The 26,589-nt window shown below is 37.2% G+C and overlaps 1 protein-coding gene across 5 annotated transcripts in view; it reads right to left on the reverse strand.

Moving 5' to 3' along the window:
* Nrx-1 (Neurexin 1) overlaps positions 1-26,589 on the reverse strand; it is a 962,813-nt gene that overhangs the window by 283,445 nt on the left and 652,779 nt on the right. For all 5 annotated transcript variants that reach the window (XM_081730243.1, XM_081730244.1, XM_081730241.1 and 2 more), the window contains exon 4: positions 17,326-17,486. In XM_081730243.1, the coding sequence (XP_081586369.1) occupies positions 17,326-17,486 (161 nt within the window). The remainder of the gene's footprint in view (positions 1-17,325; positions 17,487-26,589) is intronic.

The raw sequence follows: 26,589 nt of genomic DNA on the forward strand, positions 1-26,589 counted from the left end.
CGGACCCAAGAGGAAAGGGAATGGGGAATGGCGGATACTTCATAACGAGGAAATACATAATTTATACGGTTTACCAAACATTGTGAGGGTCATCAAGTCTAGGACGCTCAGGTGGGCAGGTCATGTAGCCAGAATGTAAGAAAGTAGAAACGCTTTCAAAGTCTTGACTGGAAGACCAATCGGAAAACGGCCATTAGGAAGACCTAGACGCAGATGGGAGGACAATATTAAGATAGATCTCGCAGAGATTGGAATACAAAATAGAAACTGGATGCAGTTAGCTAAGGATAAAAGTCAGTGGAGAGCTTTTGTGAACGCGGCATTGAACCTCCGGGTTCCATAGGCCATAGAGTTAGTTAGTTACATATTAGCCCTAAGTATGTAAGAATATGATTATTGAACTACTTAAGATATAAGTCAGCCAATGAATGTTCAATGATAACACTCATAATAAAATGATTTTAAAATTGTGTATTTTAAAAAGACTTTTTCACATTTACCTTAAATTTTTACAATATTTCTTTCTTTTAAATTGAACATACATACAACGACGTTTTTTTATTATTATTATATCTTAACTGCCTAGAAATCTGTCTGGCTACAAAACCTGACAAACATAAATGTGTAGGTCTGGCCATAAAAGAAAATATCTTCCGTACCAGACCATTGTGCATAACAACATTTATGCACAACAACATTTACACATTTATACGGATTATCGTTACAAAGTGAGCACTCTACTATTGAGCCATTGTACCAATTTTGTTTGTCTTGACCGAATATTTTGCCCCTCTGGTTTCTTTAAAATTTGGTTTCGTTTTCAGTTTAACGTCCCTTTCAGCAGTGAAGCTATGTGAGACGTGGAGTTACAGCTTAACGTGGGATCCCATCCAGATGAGCTCACGTCTGAATTTAAATCTGGATCTCCTTTCTTTAAAATAAAACAGGAAATTTATTGATATGCTCTTCAAATCTATTTACGGTAAATGCCCCTTACTTTCTGAAAATTAAATTTTATTAATCATAATTTTAATATTTAATGCTAAAATTTTATTTAAGTATTATAAAATATATACACACACAACGCAAATTCGTTTTGAAAAATGCAACGGACATTTAATTAGCCAGATGAAGAAATTAGTAAAATCAAACCATAAAAGTTCATTTTAAAAAAAAGAAAACTAATTCCTCACATAAATCAATGAAATAAAAAGAGAAAGATTGCGTATACTCGACATCACTACGATAACATCTAAACTACATCTATTTTTAATTATCTTGTCACAAAACTAAGAACGGCTTTCAAGGATATGTAGTCAGTACATCGAATATTCACTCGCATTGGATTTCTCGACCGAAGAAGGATATATCTGTTTTCAGGTAGCTCCCCAACTATCCTCACGACGCAGGGTACACATTGTACTCATAAAAGCACCAGGTTTTATCTATCCTCATCCAAGTAATGATCATATCCAGAACTGCTTAGTTTTGTTTTTACGGTAACCGTACATAAGTACGTTGTCTCTGTTTTTTTTCTTTTTTCGTCTTAGAGCAAACTTTTATTTAAGACAGAATTGGTTCAAATATCTTTCAAGCGTCTCAGGCAGCAGAACATATCGGGTACATTTTGGACAAACCTACCGTATACAATAGATACGAAAGTTAAAAATTGAGAATTGAATCCAATTCGTGCACTAAGAACAAGGATTTCCCAAATGATTGTTATTTAATTTACTTTCTATTTTCTAACCCTTGATTAATTTTTTTTTGTAAAAATTACACACTTTTCAAATAATATTTTTGCTTTCACACTATGTTACGTTGGCCTAACCGGGCCATAATTTAGTAATGGAGTTCTGTCGGAGGCGAAGTAATGTGGTGGGGAAAGGTAGATCTTGCATGATGGTATATGTGTGTGCCCGCAAACTGTACTGTTTTCAGGGTCGGTTCGTAGTTTGGAACTTACGTTATCGCAAATCTCACCTTCGTTAACTTTGCATTGCATAAGGTTGCCAAACACAAAAACTCAAACTAGGTTCAACTCAGGGGGTCACGGTGGCTAAGTGATAGATTGCTCACCTCTAATGCATGGTGGTCATAGTTCGAACCCAACCCGCGCCAAATGCGTTCTCTGATGGACAAATTCAACGTATGCTGGGTTTACGGGGTTCTCTCGTTTCCTCCCACTTTTTAAATTCCATTATTATTATCAATCACCGTCTCGATTACCCTCGGGTTCGACTCCCGGCGGGAGCTTTAGTGGTTCGGATCCCACATTAAGCTGTTTGTCCACATCTCACATAATTTCGCTGCTGAATATCAAATCAAAATTAAATCGTTTAGCCTCGGTGCATGTGTACTCCAAAAAATCATTATCCGGATAGCGGTATATTGTAAAATATACGGAATCCATAAATTTACTATGGAAATCAGTACGGAGCAAACATTATCCATATGCTACATACACACTTCTTTTATTCCACTTAGATGGTACATCATGTAGCTGCAGGATGTATGACATTTAACAGTTTTCCGTATTTTGCATACGTATGCGCATGTTACATACGTCAACTATATGCTATATACGTCCATCTGTATATGAGATCCTTATTGGCTATATACAGTTATACGAAAAGTACGTAAGTAGATTAAACACTTTTAAGGACTATTATAAAACATATGTTTTCAGTTGTACGTTTGTTGCAGAGTGTTAAATATAGTTGTCCGTGAAGTTGAAAAACTATAGGGTTTACGCCACATGTTTTTTCTCTTTTTGTGTGTGACAAACGCCCCTGCATATATTTTGAATATTGAAAGGCAAACATTTTCCTAAACAACAGTCCCCTTTCCCAAGTTAGTATTTTAACTTTTCTTATTTCCTTTCCTTTTCATACGCCACGAAAAACAAAAAAGATCTCAGACCTGTGTGCCTATGATATGATGCCATTGTGTTTGCTCATGAAAACAAGTGCGCCCGGAAACTTTTCTTCTTTCATAACCAAAGGACGAGGAAATGCAATCTCCAGTTTTGGTGACCAGAGGACAAGTTGGTGGAAGAGGATTTTCAACCTCAGTGATCATAAAGTGTTTGCAGGGATCCACAAATCTCAACCTCACAGCCGCGAAAACGACGCAGTCCGTAGACAGAATACTCAAACATTCAAGCTTTGTAGGATAAAATAATATTTCGTTAGATATATTTAAGCCTCTGTACGCAATAAGATGGTATATTCTATTCTATAATATCTGTCTATTTCACACAATGAACCACACACGATATCTGTTACAACACTCCAGTGACATTATTGGCAAACTAATGATGTCGTGCATAGTAGAAAGGAGCATTATCAACTTCTGACATATATGATGAGATGACGTTGTTGACAAACTAATGGTGCTTGCATAGTAGAAGCTGTTATTATGAACCATTGACAAATATTCTAAAATAACTATCAGCAAGCTAAAAATGTTTGCACAGTAGAAGTGATTATTATGAAGCTTGATAAGCATACTAAAATGACATTATTAGTGAACTAAAGGTGCTTGCACAGTAGAAACGAGCATTATGAACCTTGACAAGCATACTAGAACTAATATTATTGTTTTTTGATTCCATGTATAGGGCTACTGAATAGGTAAGTAGACCGCCATTAATTTCTGGAATGAAAAGTAGAACTCAAACCAATTAGCCTCGGATTAAGGCATCCCTTTTAGTCTAAGTCTGTGGCTATTTGAGAATGCGTTTTCGAAGCGTTACCACCTAGAGCGAACGCGACCAAGGTTGCTATTTGGTAATTTTACTTTTGCCAGAGTTATAAATCATACTGTGGGCCAGTCAGGGTTTCCAGGTCTTTCTTGCCAAGTCCAGGTCTATAATAGCAGAGTTGCAGTACTCTGCACAAAGCATCTTCAAAGCATCTGTTTCTAGCTAAAATCCCCTTGCGTGGCAACACGTCTTTCCTTTTTTTTTCTTTCCTTTTGACATCTTTTAAACAGCAGGCGGTCTATTGTTCCGAAACGCACCAAATACGTTCGAGCTGACGTTTTCTCCGCGTTTTTATTGCTTTCGCGTTTGTGATTAGCCATCTACATTTAAATACAGGGTCATCGTATTCCAAGCGTACGCATGGGCAATAAAAACGCGTTGCGATCGCTTCAAATAGCCGCCCTGTTAAGGACACACCAGTGGGACATTAAACTAAAGATATGTGAACACAAAATATGGATAGGTGAAATAGGTAAAAGAAGAAAACGTTGTTACGAAGAAAATATCAAAAGTTGGATACTCTGTTGGAATAAAGATGAATTTGGTAGAAAGGTGTTGGAGAAGAAAAAAGAAAAGTTAAAGTAAGAAAGAAGCAAGAAAGTGGAAAAGAAATAAATTAAGATTATGACTCGTTACCTTTTCTAGAGATTGACTGCTGAAAACGTTCACGCACTTCCTGTCTGCAATTTCTCCCCTGACGCCCATTGGCCACGCTGGGAACTTTAGACAGGGACAGCTCAAGAGAGAGACAAAGGAAGGAAAGCTTTCGTACTTTGTTTAATGGTGAGTGAGCAGAGCTCTTACTTTAGGAAATCGAAGACCTGGACTCTTGGAAAAGACTGAAACATTATACTCCATAGATATAAGCATGCATTAATTCCTTGGCTACGCAGGAAAATTAAGAAGAAAGAAAAGTGAAACTACACGTCATTAAAAAATATTATTATTATTATTATTATTATTATTATTATTATTATTATTATTATTATTATTATTATTATTATTATTATTATTATTATATTAGCATTAGACGTAGGATTATTAATAATTAAATCGATTTCTCAGGGTACTGCTCCCAGGAGGCCATAAATTTCTTCTTACCTTTGGCTCAATTATGGATAGTCATGTCAAATTTTTGTCGCGATATTTTGCTTCTCCCGAAAATGTACCAAATGGGAGCCGAGTACCATATGTCAAACTCATAGTCTCACAGTAATTTCTGACAATGAGCATCATATATGATGCTCAAGAACCTGAATAGGTTAGTAATTTGTGATATCGAGCATGAGCATCATATATGGTGCTCATGGCCCCACAGAAAAATAAGGTGATCACCACATATGATGCTCATGGCAGTCAACCTGTTAATTCACGTATGAGACTGACAAAATAGCCAGAATTCCAATCTAACGCACAACTGATGTCTTTTAACACTTACTAACTACTGTTTTTATCTACCACAAATAAACAATGAGGTATGAGCATCATTACCGCTCGTCATTTCCACCGAGGATTGTGCATTAATCCAGCTTCTGAACCTGAGCAAAAAGGTTCACACCTTTTCTGAAATCACCAGTAATTAATTTTTACTTCTGAACGATTTTCAATCCCCTCACCCACAGGCGTGCATCCAGAAATGTTTCTTGGCAGAGGTCTAAGCTTTGGAAGAGGGGAGTCTAATACTACAAGCCACTACATCTATGTTATTGAACGGGTATTATTACGCACTCAAGAACACGATAAGTAATTGTAAAATATTTCCACCCATATTTAAAAAAAAATGATAAACTAGTTTGTTTTTTATAAGAGAAAGAGTACAGATGAAGTGTAAGATTAAATTTTCATGCTACATCAGCCATTTCCATGTTAAACAAATGTAGTTTTATTGAGAAAATGTACCGTACAAATAGGGTGACCAAATGGTCAACTAGAAAAAACGGGACACCTTTTATTTCTGGATAGGTTGCTCCTCTAAATATATTTTTTTAGCCTCTCCGTTTTCTCTCTCTCTCTCTCTCTCTCTTTTGGTATTTCTCACAGAAAAAGGGCAAATTTACAATTTTTCGTTTTAAAACCTATTGAAAAGGTTGTAGAATTAATTAGATAACAAGTAACTATCAGCAGCTAACAAAAAAGGAAATATTTGAAAACATTACTAAAAATATATGAGCGCTCAAATCTGTCACCGACATAATTTATAATTACTCTCAGCATCGGATTCCAACTCCTTTTATTTGTATTTTGTTACTATTAAACATTATTTCACTTACAACTAGTTTTCTTTTTACTTTCACTTTTATTGTTCTGTATCTTTATTCTCCTTTGATAGTAGGTTACATCTTAGTCAAATCACGGAAACATTGTATTGGACTGATGACAGCGCCTAGCGAAATAGAGAATAAAAACAGGTTACATTTGTTCTTCATAACACTTTCAGCCCCTTGCACTGTCATTTGTGGAGAGGGGAGGCCTAAGAAAGAAATCAATGGAATCACCACATCCAATACCGCAAACGTCGTAATGACGTTGCTCAGTAATTAAAGATATATTCCAATATAATCAATACCTTAGAAAATAAATCATACAAATTAGGAAATTTTAGCGATTCGAAGGGTTTCTTGTACCCAATGTACGTAAATACGGGACATTTTGGCCTCCCGGGAGAATTTTTCGGGACACCGGGAATGGTAGTGAAAAAACGGGACAATCCCGTTTTTACGGGACGTTTGGTCACCCTACGTACAAATGTATGTTGAGTTAAGAAGTTTTTGGGGGGTGGGTCTGGACCAGGCTGACCCCCCATGGATGTGCCCCTGCTCATCTACCTGTATATATATCGTTTCTTTTAAGCTTAAACATCACGTTCGTGTTTTCTTCTTTCGACTGGAAACAGGACATTAAGCCTTCAAACTTTGGATCAGTCTACCGAACTATGGATAAATCATATTATTTTATGCTTCTACCCAGGCACGTACCTAGACATTTTTCTTGGGGGGGGGGGGCAGAGTTTGCGAATCTAATGTTACAACACATTGCGTCTATGTAATACTGATCAGTGTTCTTCTTCGCCCGAAAAGACATAGTGATGGAAAGAGCTTCTTAAGTACTGCTAGCTATAGACTGTTGCCAGAAACAAATATAGAATTCGATTGTTTTTTATGAAAAAAGAAAGAATAGAGATGAAGTATAATATCAAATCTTCATGCTACATCAACCATTTTCTGCGAAACAATCATAGTATTATCAAGAAAATGTAAAAATACATGTTGAGTTACGAAGGTTTAGGGAAGGAGGTCGCGACCCGGTGGGTTTCTTGCGTAAGTACGCCCCTGCTTCTGCCCCATTATTAATCCTATGTCTCTGCTGATAGCATGTCCATACACACACACACACACACACACACACACACACACACACACACACACACACACACACACACACACTCACACTCACACACACACACACATATATATATATATATATATATATATATATATATATATATATATATATATATATATATATATATATATATATATATATATATATATATATATATATATATAACTTTTCCTGCGATTGGGTACAAAATGTAAAGGTAACCAAGAAAGCTCTGTCGCTTTTCGTGAAGGTCTGTGTTCAATTGGCCCTCACACCGTGAGTTGAATGCGAATGGAGATAAGGCGAAGGTCAGTTATTCGTGTGGGTATATCCAACATGCTACCTAGTTGTGGAAGTTCACTTACACAATGACTTGCGTAAGGACAGAGTGAACATGGGACCTCCACAGAGGGTCATAAGGGCATGTATGCTGTACGAGTTCGGGATCGAACGCCGCTGCAGCGGGGCGGAAGATATGCAAGGTCTTTGGTGAGGGTGTTGTGACTACACGTACAGTGCAACAATGGTTTAATAAGTTTAAGGACGGTGACGAAACACTTACAAAATGAAGATCTTCAGACAGGGATTGAAACGAACAGTAGCCAGACATGTGAGGAACTGGGACTACAATTCAGTGTGAGTGAAAAAAAAAACATTCGGCAGCACCTCCACCAACTTAGGAAGCACTACAAGTTAGGTCGATGGGTCCCACATGATTTGACTCCGGGATGGAAGGCAACTTGAGCATACACCTGTGTTTCTTTGCTGTCTCGTCTGAGGAAGGAGTCATTTCTGGACAGGGTGTTGACATATGATGAGAAGTGTGTCCTGTACGAAGCTCAACGGTGCCAGCATCCCATGAACAGGTTCCAAAACAGCCGAAACCAGCACTGCATTAGTAGAAGGTCCTACTGTGTGTTTGGTGGACTGCTCGCTGCATCTTGCATCAGGAACTGCTACCGGCTGATCAGGACATCAATGCAACTGTGTACTGTCAGCAATTAAGTCGTGTTCAAGAAAAACTCAAAACTCTGGAGCCAACATTTCTAAGGGGTCCTCCTGTTACAGGACAACGCTAAACCCCCACGTGGCTAGGACGACCCGAGACACCATTAAACGCCTTGGATGGGAAACACTGTTGCATCCGCCATACTTCCCGGATATGTACCGTCCGATTATTACTTGTTCCATTCCTTGGACAATCACCTTAGAGGACGCCAGTTCAAATCCCTAATAAAGGTGCAAAATGCACTTGATACTTTCTTCGCTTCACTGTCCGCCAAGTTCTACCGCGATGGAATCCCATGGCCTCCCAGAACGTTGCAGAAGATCGTCAATGCTGATGGGGACTATTGTTAATATTCCAGGTACGTCGTAGGTTATCGTGACATATTGATGTTCGAAGGTGATGGGTTAATTTCCAATAGCAAGAGCATTACCACGAATGAATAACCACCTTTTATCATGGTTATTAGGATCACACAGTGAGACTTATAATATTATGTTGTTAGTTCACCCATCAGTCCGTTATTCTTCCCACCATAACTCTTGAACCGATGTGATTTTTCTATTTCTGTTTCTTGTAATATACAGCTAAAGCAATTATTTCGGCCGACTAAATCCGTTGAGGAACTAATAGATAACGAGGACTTTAACGGTAGATGTCTGAAACCATATCCCATATATGTAAGCGAATTTTTGATTTTTTTCTTGCAACAGATTGCAAAAGGAATTATCTTCACCGAATTTGTTAATGGAGACAATCTGTTAACTTATTAACGGATAAAGGCAATTTTAATCACCTGGATCCTGTAATGTATGTTGATAGGGTTGCCTAGCTTAACTATGAATAAAAGATTCGCACGATAATGAAAACATTAATGAGACTTTTGCTGTATTCCTTTGATTTCTTATCTCGAAGATCACTACTCTGTTATTTCATAGTTCATCTTAGTAATGGGAACTCAGTCATACATATTGCGAATCTGCGGTCCAAGTGAGATCCGATATTACCATGTAAAGTACCGAACGTTAAAAAAAAAAAAAGGGTTCACACGGATCTGGCGTTACCGGTATATCTATGAACATACCAAAATGCGACTTCTGTGTGAGAGTTGGAGTTCGAGAATACTGAAAGACGATATTACTCGCCTATTCAAAAGCGTAGCCAATGAGGCAAGTTATAAATGCAGTGTTAATTTTTCCATGTGTTAAAGTGTACCACACAAACTTCGTCCCTTTTCTCACACCTGTGGTAACTGTACTTGATTCCCTTGTGTTCTGAACCTGGCCCGTATCCATGGAGGTCTAGGGGGGCCGGGTCTCCCTAAATTTTTGCTGCCTCCCTAAAAGTTTTACAGTAGGCTTGCAAAAGAACTATAATATGGTGATGAACTATCATATGGTTGGATCGGCACCCCCTAACTTCAGCCGAGCCCCCCTTAAGTTTTTGAGGCTGGCTACGGGCCTGTTCTGAACAACTCAAATACGTATTCTGCTGGCATAATCTTCTTACCTATCAGGTTGATGTATACCTTTGTACATGATCCGGCAAAAATACCTCGCGTATTTGGAGAGGACTCTGTTGGGATACAGCGGCGGAGGGGGTATCGATTGATAGCGATATGTATATGCCATTTTTCGTAGTCGTAATGGGGTAGTGCGGTGAGCATCGTGCGTTTGTTGCGGACGAGTATATTCGTAATGGTGGCTCTATGATTATTACTCAGTGGGCATTTTGCATTCGGTTCTGATTTGGCCGACATGATTCTGTTCCAGTTAGAAAAAAATATTCAAGTTTGGTGTCATACTTTAAAGCAACAGGTTCTGCACTGAGAAAGAAATCACTTGGCCGATCTGTTTAAGTATTGAACGCTTTGGAGATTACTAGATGAGCATTATCACATGCACTATATTTTGCGGCGTTGTTACGGTCCGAGGTCGGCCAGGCAATTTTTTCTCGGTGCAGAATCTGTTGTTCTAATAAACTTGAATAGTGATTCTATCTGGGACAAATTCATGTCGGCCAAGTCCGAACCGAATGCGAAATGCCCGCTGATTAGTAAATCACAGAACTACCATTACAGATATACTCCTCCAAAACAAACGCACGATGCTCACCACGCCGCGCCATTGTGACTACTGAAAATGGCACGTATACCGCTATCGATCAAAACCCCCTCCGCCACCGTATCCCTACTATAACTTATACAGCGCCCTCTGCAAATACTTGAGGTTATTTTTTTGCCGGCCCTAATTGATATTCTTTCCAACAGCCTTCGGCTAATTTTTAGCCTTGATACCAAACATTAGTCTTAAACTTCACCCAAAACAACGTGGTCGCAATTGTCACAATTCACATTTTTTTTGAAAATACCCTCAAAAGAAAGGGAGGACAATCATCTCGGATTTTCACATAATTGCGGTTATAATAGGTTGGAATTGTCAAATATTCACTTGTATGTTAAATTGGCACTTTCTAACTTTATTACATTCGCAATATCTAACTCGAAAATACTACTTACTGCAACTTTTCATTTGAATTTAGTCTTCAATCTTCCAGCTTTTACGAGTATAAGCCTGATAGAAACAGTAGATATCAGAAACTAAAAATGATAGATGAATTTCTTCCAGAAAAAGGAAAGGAAAAGATTTTTTTTTCTAATAAAAGTAGATTTTATTTTTTTCTTAAAGATCATAGACACTTTCTCTCAGACGCTTATAAGGAGGAAAATGGTACTGAGAAAGGTTATTAAGTGAAACGGGCACTTTATTGCCTTAATTTTACGATAGAATATGCAATAAAGTTATAGCTATGAAGAATTCGTTCTGCGACTCCTTCAATTTTAAGTATACATTTTAGTGTGTCTGCTCCTCAGAATCCATTTTAAGCAAATACAATAATTGCCCACCTTCCCTCGCCATTACTTCAATATCTCTTCTGTTCACGTACGATCTTTTGGTGCTCATAGTCCATTCGTTATGCTTTGAGTACTTCAGTAGCCGCAAAAAAATCTGAATTCCTAAGTCATTAGCCATACAGAACGTATAACATTATGTTCTCTACCCATTTCTGATAAGAACAAAAATATACTAAGTAAAAAATACTGAAATTGAACTTCTAGAATTCATTTTTCTAATGTGAAACTTTCAAAGAAAAACGGAATGATAGTCTATTTCCATGAACTGCAAAACTACTACAACTTTCGAGGTGTGACTTGACTTACACGGTAGACCAATCAACTTCTTTGGCGGGAAGTAGGTAATTTCTACTAAAACACGTGATTACATGGTAATCCAATATATTTCTGATTACTGCTGTTGTGTACGTGACGTCAGTTGACAACCAGCCAATAAACTTAATCCATTACAATTTGGTCGGAAGTATAACGCTCACTTGCCATATTTGTATGTAAGTTTACAATAATTAACCTGTAAGCGTTATGCTGAAATTCGAAACACTTTTGATTACAACAATGTAGGCAACAGTGTGAAGCACATTGTTCTGTACCCGAACTGTGTCTGCTAAAGTTCGGGTAATCCAAGGATATTATAAAATAGAGGATCTGCCTAGACAACAAAATCGTGAAGCTACACGTCACAGTTTCGCCACCCGCACTCTGCCCGCTCCGCCCAATAAGATTTTGAGCCAACATTCATGGCAGAAACGAGAATAACCAATCAGACTAGTTTGTTGTGCCGATGCACGTTTTTTTTTTTTTTTTTTTTTTTGGCTTCATTGAAGTAATAGGATGAAGATACATATGAGCACATAATATATTTTATAACGTCCTTAGGGTAGAGACCTTCAGGGGTCGGGCTTGGGCGGGCCGACACTGATTTTTCTTCAGGTTGGGCCGGGCTGGGGCCGATTAATTGCAATTCTTTAATAACTACTGACTTTCGTTAAACGATAATTAGAATAAAGCCAAACGTTGAAGAAGTGTGCCTGTGAAAAGTGTTACAAAGAATGCAATAGCTATTTACAGTTTGTGTTGCTTAGCGGCTCCACTTTCACTATAGAGGATTGCAGGCATTATGCGGTAAATTGAGCTCTGACCTTCACCTTCACTGAACCCAAAATATGACAAGAAAGGGTGGGAAAGTTTTACCTGTCGCTAAACAATATTGCCATCTTCACTTTATGCTAAAAATCAAAGTTAGATTTTTGTTACAGTGAATGGAGTTTTTGTTCTTTCGATGACAGACAAAGTTCTAGGAGGCAATGGTACCATTCGGGTGGCAAGCGTCAGATTGTGAACCAGAGTTTATAAAATGTTTCTGAGGGTTAGGTCAAGTTTAATACTAAATTTTGAGAAAGACTTGGGCTCGAGTTAAATTTTTTTAAAAAATTATCGGAGCGGGGTCGGGCCAAAACTTTTAAAATTTATCGGGTCCGGGCCGGGCTTGGGCCAGGAATTTTAAAAAAAACTTATCGGGCCGGGCCGTGCTCAGGCCGAAAATCTCCAAAACTTTTCGGGCCCGGGCTGGGCCGGTCCTAGGTACATTCGGGCTGAATTGGATTCGGGTCCAAAAATTCGGCCCGTGCAAATCTCTAACTTAGGGTAACCACAAAATGCGTTACTTTCGAGAGACAATAGGAGAGAAGAAAGTATGGCCATCATAAAAAAAAAAATCGAATTGGAAATTGGATTTACATGTTTCATAGCCCCTTCGTGCCGAAAAAAAGAATTAAAATAAAATTATTTCCGTCTGGACCGGCATTCGTCCGTCCGGATTTAGGTACACACGTTTAGAACCCATTCTGTTCAATGTATCATATATTAAAATTTGTATATGATTCTTTCCTAGGGAGAAGTAATTTTCTTTCTGTCTCCAAAATAAAGGCAATTTACTGGAAGGTGAAAATACGAGGAGGAATTCGAAAATAAGTTTCCCCAGGTGACTGTGGACAGAGGTGGGTATGTAAGACCAAAAGTAGCATATAACACTGAAGATCAGACGTACTTTTATTTTTACACATAAGTACCATGTACACTCATGTCCAAAATGATTGTCGCATATCTATAACTGTCTTCTTGCAAGAATATAATTTGATAATAATTTTGCAGGGTACTTTTAATACTGATACTATGTGTATAATCAGGAATTGTATATTTGTGGTGAATTTCATAGGAAAAGAATTATAAATACGAAAACTATAATGAGTAAAATAAAATGTTTCTAAATGGACAAGAAAGTTTTATTTTCGTTTTATTGTTCTTATTTACTGCTCTTTTGTCATTAAATATGCCACATACATGTCTTTGCCGCTTATACACATACGAACATTGTAAGAAATACCGGGCGAATTCGTTATCAAATTATATTCCTACAACAACATATTTATAGACATTTGACAATAATTTTGGACATGAGTGTACATTAAGACATTTGTCATACTGATCTTATAAGCTTCAAAAACCCTTCCAGGAAAAATTCAGGGCTCTGCATATGGAAGAAGCGTTGAGCAGTTCTTGTGACTTCAGCATTGCTTCCAAAGTGCCTGCCGTTTGAATCTTCTTCAAAGGCGGAAACAGACGGAAATCACAGGGTGCGAAATCAGGACTGCATGGGGGATGGGCAAGGTTTTCCATTGCTGTTAGCTTTACTCGAAAAAAAAAAAAACGAGACGGGGAACGTTTTTCGGACTCCCCTCGTAAAAAGTGTTAATGCTTCAAGAAGGCATATAACGATTTCGTTCATATATTATAAGTCAATATTTCTTAACAACTCTACAGTATGGTAGTAGAAATGATATTATGTATATCATCGTGTTATCAACTGCACTTGTCTACTTCCACAAACCAGCAGTATAAGTAATTTCTATAAATGTTCGGAAAGGGAGCACGATGGTTTTGTGGTAGAGTGCTCACCTCTGGTGAGAGAGGTTTGTGGTTCGATCTAAGTCCATGTGAGTTAATAAATCGTATTGTATTCGAGTTATCTTGTTTTCTCCGTTTCCTCCCACATTCCCATTCAATTCTTTTATGAATATTTGCTTTCATTAATCTCCTACTCTTTTAGTCTCCAGTACGTAAACTTAGGACGTAAAATTGTAAGTTTCTCCACTTCTAAATATCCGGAAATAAAGAATAGGAAAGGATTTCTGAAACTTCTATACACACATTTTGGATTGGGAGTAATACATTCTGAAAGTTTAAAAAGTGTAGAGCAGAGTTTCTCAACCTGAGGGTCGCGAGAGGCTTTCATGGGGGGTCGATAAGATAAGCAGAAGAGATAAATATAATTAGAATCTAATACCGGAAAATATTTTTTAAATATTAATTTCAATTTTCTTCTGATAGACATATTTTTTTTATTTTTATACATATTGTAAAAAATAACTAAAAAATAGAACTAGTAAACATTTTCAACAGGTGCAGAGCTGTCAATTTAAATTAAACAGGCACGATACAAAACTAACGAAAATTGCCTATTGAAATACCAGAAAAATACAAATGCAACAAAACCTGCATATTGAAATACAATTAAAATTGAAAGCTAATGAGATACCTGAGCATGGTGTGATCTCAGTAGTGCGGCAATGTCCAGTTCAATCTTCGTGACGCACATTATCAAGTCATTTAAAATAGATCTACTCAATAACTTTTTTAGCAACTGTCCAAGTTTTCTTTAACCAGAATTAGAATCACTTTATTTTTTTTTTTTTTTTATCATATGACTCAAAATTAAGGGAGTTACGAAGTTCTAAAATTTTCAAACGTCGTCCATTTTGAAACAGTATGACGGTCGGATTCGGTATTTCTAATGTGAATGAACTGACCAAATTTGGTTTTAATCCATTCGCTTTTAGGGAAGTTACTGTATGCATTATATACAAAAAATGGATTTTATTATTATAGAAATAGATGGCTATCATGAGATCTCCGCAACAGGTATATTAAATACCCCACACAAGCTTATTACAATCCAGAAATTATAAAGGGGTAGCTGACAGGAGGATGTGATAAAATACACATTATAAGAGGGTAGTGATAAATAGGAGAACCTAGGTAGTGATAGGATAGAGAACCACTGGTGTAGAGTATTCCAGAAGGCCCTTAAACTAGACAACCCACACTACTATACGGTTATACGGGTTGCATATTGCTACAGTCCGTAAATTAATTTCTTCTGTATCAGTGGCAGATTTTCATGACTTTTTCTTGGATAAAGATATCATTTCAATATGAGGTAGGATGATTACGTGTATACGGTTTGCAGATGATACGCTTGTTCCAGAATCTGAAGAGAAAATCAATAATATGTTAGAAAACTTGAGGAAAGGCTGTGAAGAATATGAGATGAAAATAAATGTTACAAAGACAAAAGTCATAGTGATTGGAACGAAGGGGTCGGTGCCAAATGTAGAAGTAGGAGGGGAGCAAATAAAACAGGTGATTAGTTTTCGATAGCTAGGTAGGATTATTAGTAATGATATGAAGTGTGAATGTGAAATAAAAGCAAGGATAGGAATGGCAAAAAAAAAAAAAAAAAGCCTTTAGCAGGAAGAAAATACTATTTTGTAGGACCTTGAAAGAAGAGTTGAGGAAAAGACTCATAAAATACTTCGTGTTGAGTATCGTGCTGTATGGATCGGAGACATGGACAATTTACGCAAAAATGATGAAAAACAACTGGAAGCTTTCGAAATGTGGGTGTGGAGAAGAATGGATAGAATTAGCTATGTCGAGAAGAAAACAAATGAGAGAGTGTTAGAAATGGTGGAGGAGAAAAGAACAAGTTTAGATATTATTAAGAAAAGGAAGGGAAACTGGTTGGGACATTGGATAAGAAGGAAATGTATCATTAGGGACGTTCTAGAGGGTATGATGGCAGGAAAGAGAGAAAGGAGGCGAAGGAGAATGCAATTAATGGAATATCAAAACAGAAAAATCGCACATGAAGACGAAGAGGTTAGCGGAACACTGTGAAGCATGAAAAGTTCTCAGTTGCAGCAAGTGACCGGCCAATAATGTCAGAATATCTATGATGATGATGATTTTCTTGGATATATTTGTCAAATTACACTAGTATGAACAAAGAATTTGTTTGATATTACAATAAACAATATTCGAAGGTTAATAATATTTCAAATAACTATTATTATTATTATTATTATTATTATTATTATTATTATTATTATTATTATTATTATTATTATTATTATAGCAATCTTTAAAGTTGCATAAGTAATGTGCTCCGGAAATTTTCACGCAGCTTAATATTTACGGAAGTCCAATTTGTGAATTAGATATATATATACTGGAATGGACGTCAAAGTCACAAAAGCGGCGAACATGCTCATACAAGCTAGCAGATGTAATTTTTGAGATCGATTACGTAATTGTGTATTATGTAAATCTTTCGATTACTGTACTTAATTATCAAACACATTCCTTTCTATAAACTAATGGCTAACCTAGCAATAACGTCATAGCAGAACAAAGAGTGTTTCAAAAAAACACCGACAACGTTTGTGAAATGATTCCTGACACCAAGATAAGACAAACAGTATAGACCAATTTTTGGTGCACAAATGTTTCCTTTCGGAGTTACAGGCTGCCGAAAACATTAAAAAAATGAACTTTAAAGGTTCATAGCTCCAAAACTTTGGGACCAACCATAGTCGGGTCAAACCACTTACGAACAAGTATGTACAGTATCGAAATATAAATGTTTCAGAATCCTGTAGTACTTCCGCAATAATTTCTATCGAGGTAGTTGGTGAGTACTTCAAATTATACTGAGTAGCCCAACGCCGTATATATATACAGAGCCGAATTAAGGGGTTGCACAGGAGCACGTGCACCCCCCCTTTCCGTTCTGAATATACACTATCTAAAGTGAGAAACTGGCAGTGGAAATAGCAATACTTTTTTAAAATTTCATGTCATGTTTCCGTTTCGGGCTTAAAAGAAAGCGGTTTTACTAAACACAATAGTTTAAGTCAGTTCCTCATACACATCACAGATGCCTAAAGGCATTTAAAAGAATAAATTTGATTCAAATGTACTGATAGTTATTGGTGCACCCCCTTCAGAAAATCCTGGATCCGGTCCTGTATATATATATATATATATATATATATATATATATATATATATATATATATATATATATATATGTGTGTGTGTGTGTGTGTGTGTTCGATAAATAAATAAATTAGCTCTTACCTCTTTCATCTTCCTGTGAACTGTGACGTGGTGCCATTGGTTATCGTCGAAACGAACGCGAGATGGTTTGATTTGGGACTCAAATCTTCCGTTCCCTAGATTCATCGTTAGAATCACTCCCCCGTCTCTCAGAGCTAAATTCAGGTAGTCGCTGTTATCACCTGCAAAAACAAACAGAACATAAAATCATATTTAATGACCAATCAAAAATCTTATATTTCAAAGCTAAAATTCAGACAGTCAGTGTTTGCTTCTGAAACAACTAAATATAAAGAAAGTACAACGTTATTACAAATGATTGACCCTATGTCATAAATCCACTTCAGCATATTGTCAAAAAATTTTGCAGATGTATTGAAACACTCAAAAAGTTTTTTTTAAAGTAACATTCACAAAACATGTTGCTTCATCACTGAACATGACACCTCACTAAACACTGGGAGCCAGCAGGATATTTTCCAAGGGGGGGGGGAAGACACACACATACACACAATTACTAGAATGAATCCCAACAAAACAAAACTTTATTGCTATCAGCACTACGTCAGCAAAAGAAACAACAAAGAGCAAAATTATCTTTTCAACTCAACTGACGGATACCATAATTCAAAATACTTAGTATTGCATGCAGCATCAGACTGAATATAATTATTACTGAAAAAATATGAAACACCACATGAAGGAGAGAAGTAGATTAAAATCTTGGGGATGGGTTTGACAAAATTTTGTTACTCTAATCATTTAGTGAATGTTGATTTTAAAAGTATACTATTGTCACCAGAAGAGACTATAAATGTTAACCTTTGTCGAAAATCCAGGGAGGAGCAATTGCCCCCTCTTGCCCCCCTCTGTGGTCACCCATGCACTAAACCCATTTTCTTCCAGAAGTTGTTGGACCTGGTAGAAAATTCAAAGCGTCTGACTTTGTCATTAGGCGTCAAGGCTTGTAGTAATAGCAAGCGGTAAGGCTCCGGCTTCAATCGTGTCCTTTAAGATCTTCCAAACGATACCGGTAGGCTGTGCAATATTAAGTTTTCTCCTCGTTTCTCACTGTAAGCCGACCAGTTGATTTTCCCCATACAGAGGCATCCTGAAGCTGTAAACTGTGCATACCACCTCCGAATAGACTTGGCAGTTGGTGGATCTTTGTTGAACTTCGTTCGGTAGTATCGTTGTACTGTTAGCACAGATTGGTATGAATGAAACTTGAACACAACATAAGCTTTCTTTGCGCCTGTCACCATCTTGAATAAATGGTCACTGCTGTGCTCCAATGGCAGAAATTAAAAGCGAATTTGAAACACAGACAGACAGACAGACAGACAGACAGACACACACACACACACACACACACACACACACACACACACACACAAGATTTTGGAGTTTTTCAATATGTGTGTAAAGTTTTGTCACAATATAGGCCTATCTAATAACAAAGCTAGACTGACTTTATGAAATCAGGTCAATCATTTGTAACAATCCAGCAATCAAAGCTCTTTGGATTACTTTTCACTCAGAAGTCAGGAAGTGATATTTCGATCATACAAAAATCAAACATAAGAGCTCAGTAGTGGTGTACGCAAAGGGAGGGTTTTTGGGTTTTAATCTCCATCTCTTTGAACAAGATAAACGTTTACCATTCTAAGATATGTATTCAAAGATATCTTAAAATGATATATGACCTTGAGTTCTTGAACCTCCCTTGGGTGGAAATCTGTGTTTGCCACTGCACTTCTGTATTAGGGATACTCGAATCTGGCTTAATTTGACGTTACAGAAACAAAGTATATTTCCATGTTTTATATTGTTTTCAAAATTCGTATCCATCCTTATAATATTTTATATATATAAAGTACATGTGTGTCTGTCACTAGATTTTTGCATCGTAGAGTCATCAAAATACTGTACAAAAAGATCTCCAATCCTGCATGAAGCCGCACTGAGAAAAATCCGTTATCCAGATATCGTTATATTGTACAAATATACGGAATCCTTATGTTTAGTACAGAAATCAGTTCTGAACATACATTATCCATATGCTACATACGTACGAGTACTGTCATTTTTCCCGTTTACATGTTACATCATGCCGTTGCAGGATCTCTGACATCTAACAGTCCTCCGTATATTACATACATATAAGTATGTTACACACATCAGATATATGTTACACGCGTCCATCTGTATGTGATATCCTGACTGCCAATACACAGTTCTTTCGTTCGTACGGAAAGTACATTTATTCGGAACATGTATAAGGAAAGTATGTAGAAAATTTACTTATTCAGTTATACGTTTGTTGTACGTTAAGTTCAAAAACTACAGGATTTACAAATGCAATCTACGTTCTTAAGTAAGCCAGATACGTTTCTTTCTCGGCGCTTTTTGTTTTTTGATTTTCGACTCGAGAGGAAGAGGGTAATTGGAGGTGCGTACTGAGCAGTTTTCTCGGCTTGAGCGGGTTGGAGGTAACACATTCTGGAGATTCGAAAAGTATAACCTCAAAAGTCCCTCAAGTTAGACAACCAACACTACTATACAATGTTACAGATTACATATGCACTGTTCAGTCCGTTGCAAGAACAGGCACTTCTGCTAGTGTAATTTGTTCATGGTCAAGAGATTATGCAACCTGAAAGAAAACGTTGAATAGAGGGTTGTATACATTTTAGGCTGTACTGATTGACCCACATAACACTTTTTTTTTTTTTTCTAAAAACCCGTTTACATATTTACCCTTTCTGTCCATCCGGGAGATAAAAATCTGAAGAGCTACTTGATGGATCACCTTCAATTTTGGCCACGGTGTACACGATCAAAGGTTAGGAACTGAGTTTGTTAGATGAGACAATATTCAAAACGAAAGTGATAAAAGTCAATCACTTCCGGTTTAAACGATCAACATAAAGTAAAAACGGTAATGGAAAGAGAAACAGTTTTATTCAATCAATTAAAAGCGTCTCAAGAATATATTTCATTTCCATTCTTAATTCTATATTAAAACCGGATGTCAAAAAATGTCTACTGCAACTTCCGGTTTCAATATTGATAACAAAAGCAATAAAATATATCGATAAACAGTTTTTAGAAATTGGTTTAGTGTTCCAAGAATATATACAATTTTTTTTTCTCTTAGCCTTTTATTCAAACCGGAAGAGACAAAATCAACCACTTCCTATTTTAATTTTAATTGTTACAGAATAATGCGGGAAATGGTTTCCCACAATCTATCAAGCGTTCCAAAAATATATTTCCACTCTAATCTCTGTACCAAAACTAGGAGTGGTAGATATCTACTATCACTTTCGCTTTCAATATTGAGAAAGTATCACGTCGTACAAACCAAACTTCTTTACGTGGTGTACATGTGAAACTGCTAATTGTTTAATTAAATAAAATTATATGAAATAATTAAATTTTACGTCCCATGGTTATACCAGCTAGGTTAAAGGAGGCGGTCATGATGAGAAATGAATTAAATGGTAAAAAGAAGAAAATGGGAGGAAACGGGAGAGCCTCGAGAAAACCCATGCACATGGTGTTTGTCCATCACGAAGCTCACTTGGCGCGAACTGGTGTCGAAGCTAGGACCTCATGCACCAAAGGTGAACGCTCTATCACTGAGCCACCGCAGTCCCACTTGTTTAATTAAAAGCTTGTTACAACGAGAAATTGGCAATTCCCCGTCCGAAATGTTAAACAAAACAAACCCAACTCTTTTCTAGTACATATAACCTAGGACCTTCTAGAATCCTAGGTTATCCCAATAAACTAATTGGAAAACCTTAAAGCGAACCTGCGCATTCGGTTGCAGGATGCCCGAGTTCGATTCCGGGCGAGAGTTCATATGTGGTTTGAATGCACGTTAAGCTGTAGGTTTACGTCTCGGTGCTTAAACTCCCAAATCAACGAACCAAGGAAAGCCTTACGGATCCTTTAGTCTTAACTGATTCATGCTGCAAAGCCATCTGCAAAGTATGATAAGGAATATATTTACACTATATACAAAGTTCTATAGATCAATAACTGAGAGATTTCAGTGCAGAGTTATTGTTTATAAAGCGTCGAAGTTCTAACAGAGATATGATATAGAAGCTCGTAATGAACTGAAAATGACGCCATGCATTGTCCATCAGTATCATCAGAAATTTAACCAAGACACACACGAACAAAGACAGAAAATATAACACAATGGAGAAAGGGGACAGATTCTTCAATATTGCTCCTTCGTTCCTCGTTTGCCCCATTTCGCCCATTTGCTTTCTAGGACTCAAGTCTCCAAGCATTGATTTCCTATTGTTCTCATATAACTGTCTCCACTTAGTCTCCCATATATTACACTGAAGTTCTACAAAACTACAAAGATACACAGCCTCTGTTTCGCTCATCAAATGTCCTCCGGTGCTAGAGATTGACGCAGCCTGCAATCAATCTCTCATGTGAAACGACTCCCGTACATTATTGGACATATTTCGTGAGAAATAACTTTTGCGCTGTCTGTCTCTTCTCCTCTTGTCAATATATTATCCTCCAAAATTCACGAATGTCTTCTTCTTGTTAAATCTCCAGAGATAAACGGTTTTGTCGTCAAGGTGAACACAGGAGATGCAAGTTAAAAGTGTATTGGAACTAAGTTTTGCTTGGAGTGTAAACAAGTTTGTAAACTACGGGGAACAGGCTTTAACAACGAATGACTGGTTTTGTAAGATAAGGACAAACAAGAGTTTGAGAAAATATTTTCAAACAGCGGATCACAGTCTTAGATGATATTCTATTTATTCATGTACAGTAAACTACCGAGTATCCGGCTCGCGACTAGTGATGTGAAGTGGAAAATTTTCCACGGAAAATTTTCCGTCTCATAAACTTTTCCGGAAAATTTTCCGTTCTAAACTAATATCAGTGATCAAGTAACAATTCCTCATTAATCATAAAATTGATTGACTTCATGTATAGAAATGTTAAAAAGTAGAAAATCGTTTAAAAAATCTGAAAATTTTTTCTCAGGCTCAGAAGATTTCCGGTACTATGTAGGAACAAGTGAAACAATTTTTGATGAATCGAAAAAAATTCTCTTGTGTATGGAGAAAATGAAAAACTTTTTATAAGTAGGAAAATTTACATCATTTTGAAGCAAAAAGTAAAACAACTTTTTATGAATCGGGAAGTTTTATTTCTCCGTAGAAACAATTGAAAGGCATTTTCATGGATCGGAAAAATGTTCAATATGATGTAGAAACTAGTGGAAAATCTTTTCATAACCCGGACAATTTTGAATATTATGTATAGTGATGTTAGGTGGAGAATTTCCCCACTATTTCTAACTGCACATTAGGCTATAAAATTAAATTCCTGTAGAGGAAAGTTAGACAGCAACAAATTATAATTTTCCAACTAGCTTTCGGAAACCGGAAAATTTTCTAATATTCCAAGTTGGCAAATATATATATATATATATATATATATATATATATATATATATATATATATATATATATATATATATATATATATATATATACAAAGAGAAAGAGAGAGGGAGAGAAACACTATGTATGTGTGTGTAAAGTGTAGGGAACATAAATCGAATTCGTAGACTAAAATATCCCATCCCATTGTTTAAAATGTAACAAGAAAGCAAAGTGAAACCCTTCTGAATTTATAAGTTATTTCAAAAACAGAAAATCTCACTATTTCTTCACATATACGCCTGCCTATGTAATGAAATAACTACATATAACTTGAAGTTTTTTATTAAGATTATTTTTGTAACAGAAAATAAGAAGAAATATTTGTTTTAGTCATGAGACAACATTGTCTTATGCGTATTAAATTAACAAAATATGATTTTATGAGATCAACGGTGAATTTTGGGGGAAGAATACATTGAAGTTTTTGAAATATTTTTGCAGAAATGAAGAATCGTTAGATTTTCATTTCATGAAACATTTTTCAGACAATATTTATTACAAATAAATTTTACGACTAAGCAACGATGTAGGAATAAGTGGAATATGTTTTTATGAATCGGAAAATTTTCCAGAAAATTTTCCGAAATTTTTTAAAGGAAAATTTACATCACTACTCGCGACTATCCAGCCGAGTTTTCTTTTATCGTAATTAAATGAGGAAGGCAGTGGCGTAGCACAAATTGGCACCTCCCCCGCAAAGTATAGAGAAGGGGCCCTAGTTGTAAAGCCGATAGAAGTAAGGTTGAAGTTCTACTCCTTTATTCATCGCAAGACTTCGGGCCCCCCCACACTGCGGGGGTTGCGGGGGCAGCTGCTACGCCACTGGAGGAAGGCAACGCTTTGCATTGGCAACATTGCCAAGGTATTGGAAGCAGGCGTCTGCTACGATCCTCCTACGTGTCGCGTGTGCAAAATACAAATTGTGACAGGAAAAGAGCAACGTTTCGCTCCTTATTCTCATTGCTTCGTCAGTGTGTAAGGGACCACAATACACTACGCAAAGAAATGATTCCATAAAACTCCGGCCTATCCGTTTTTTTTTTTTTTTTTTTTTTATCAGGCTTGCCTTTCCGCTACATTAGACCGGATACTTGTGAGTATACTGTATTTTCTTTTTAAAATGTATGACATCTAATCAGGTGCTCACCTAGATTTCTTTTTGTTGGGAGGGGTCTAAAGTTTGGAGGGAGTCCAATACCACATGACACTACGTCTATATAATACTGAACCGATGTTGTTCTGCATCCGGAAAGATGATAAGTAAATTGTTAAGTACTGTTACTCAGAAAAAAATAACAGTACTAGATTGCTTTATATATAAAAAGGAAGGATGGAGATACAATGTACGATGAAATCTTTAGGCTATATTAATCATTTCTCTTCTAAATAAGTATATTTTTTTTTTTACGAAGAAAGAATGCAAATCTATATCGAATTACGAATTGAGGGTGGTCTGGAGCCGGTAGACCAATGCATGGGTACGCCCCTGCATTTAATCTATGATTGAAAGCGTTTGCGTAATATTTGATCATCGCTATCTATTGGGTTCTATCCTGTGTAAGTCAATTCGTCACGTTTGTTGTCATCCACCTACAGTAGATCCAGTTTTATAACATGTGCACATAATAATATTGGTGGTTATAATGTACTAATGGACATTTCCACTCATATTTCCATTGAGGTATAATATACATTAGTTCTAGTTGATTACGGAGAACACTTCCTTTTGTTCATGCGTTGATTCTAACTGATCGAAATTTGCGACTGAATTTCGGACTGTAACTCGTGCACCTGAAACAATGACCGCAATGTTTGTACGTCATCTGGCGGTTCAGGGGAAACTGTCTCCTAGAGACCTGTACGGGCCGGGCTTGGGCGGGCCGACTCTGTTATTTCTTTGCGCCGGACCGGGCTTGGGTGGGCCGACACTGATTTCTCTTCAGGTTGGGCTGGGCTTGGGCCGATTAATTGCAATTCTTTAATAATTGTTGACTTTTGGTAAACGATAATTAGAATAAAGGCAAACGTTGAAGAAGTATGCCCGTAAAAATGTTACAAAATTAAACTTTTAAAATTTATCGGGCCCGGGCCGGGCTTGGGCCAAAATTTTAAGAAACTTATCGGGTCGGGCCGAAAATCTCCAAAACTTTTCGGGAGGTACATTCGGGCTGGATTGGGCTCGGGCCGAAAAATTCGGCCCGTGCAGGTCTCTATTGTCTGCGCCGCTCAGTAGGGAAACGGCTTAAGAAAGATAGGATGCATGTTTGTCAAAGTGTGTACGACATTGCTAATAAAGCAAACAACAAAAACAAGTAACAGAATTTAAGGCCTCTTTAAAAAGTAATATCTTTCTCTTTTTATTTGTACCATTATTTAAATATCTAAGGACAAAGTTATAATGTACTAATTTGTAGAGATGGGCACGAGCGAGTTCGAGTGAGTTCTTTTTGAAACTCGACTCGACTCGAAACAGACATCTTTGAGCTCAACTCGATAACTAGGCTCGAAAAATTTCCTCCAGATCGACTCAAAACTCGACTCGAATTTGGGTCGAGTCGAGCCAATTCGAGCTAAACCCTGTGTGTAGTTCCATGTACTTTCTCCAAGTATCGGGAACGCGGTGGCTCAATGGTAGAGCGTTCACCTTCGGTGCTTGAGGTCCTTGGTTCGATCCCAGCTCGCGCCATGCGGGCTTTGTGGTGGACAAACACCGTGCTCGTGGGTTTTCTCCCGTTTCCAACCAACTTTTTTCATTCCACCATTTCATTAATTTCTCATAATCACCGTCTCCTTTAGCCAAACCGGCATAACCGTGGAACTTAAAACCAAAAATTTCATTTCATTTTTCTTCAAATATTCCACACCTACATAAACAGTATAATTAGCAATGATACTAAAACTTATTATTATTATTATTATTATTATTATTATTATTATTATTATTATTATTATTATTATTATTATTATTATTATTATTATTATTATTATTATTATTATTATTATAACAATGTGTATGACAATGAAATGTAGGCGGTTTGTATCTGAATATTGAAAACTAGTTGACTTCAGGACGCAAGGACATCGGTCACGAGGTTCTAGGATTGAGTTCTGGAGGAAAAAGTATTCGGGCTTGAGCCAAAAATTGTTAAAACTCATTTTGTGCCGGCCAAACATGTTCAAAACTGCTCAGCCCGGGGTTAGGGTTGTCAACGGCTCGAGCAGCTCGGATCATAGCTCATTCATTATCGAGCCAAACCGAGAAGTGACCCGAGCCAACAGCTCGCCTAACTGAGTTGGCTCGAACCAATGGTTCATCCGAGCCGAACCGAATTGAACTGATTTCTCACCCAACCAAGTCAGTTTGAGCCATTGACTCAGTTGAGCGGAGTCGAACCGAGCCGATAGACTCATTTCAACGGAGCTGGCTCGAGCCGATGGCTCACATGAACCGAATCGGTGGCTCATCCCAACCGAACTGGCTCGAGCCATCGGCTCAATTGAGTCGAGTCGATGGCTTGTCCCAACCGATTCGATGGCTCATCCCAACCGAGCCGAGCCGGTTGACATCACTACCCGGGTTGATGTTCTGCTTGGGCTCAAACCTTCTTCCTGTAAGTCTCAGCCTTGATGGTAAGAACTACATTCTTCTATTGGTACATTAGTGCTCACGACATTTGAGGCTGTCTCCTTATAAAAATCTATTGTCGTCTCGTTATCGAAATGAGACAAGACATGTTAAAAGTACCCCACAAGATGCACTAAAAGTACGAGACGAAATGCACCCCTGTTG

Source organism: Thermobia domestica, chromosome 11 (assembly GCF_964235325.1).
Source record: "Thermobia domestica chromosome 11, izTheDome1.hap1.1, whole genome shotgun sequence".
NCBI lineage: Eukaryota > Metazoa > Arthropoda > Insecta > Zygentoma > Lepismatidae > Thermobia > Thermobia domestica.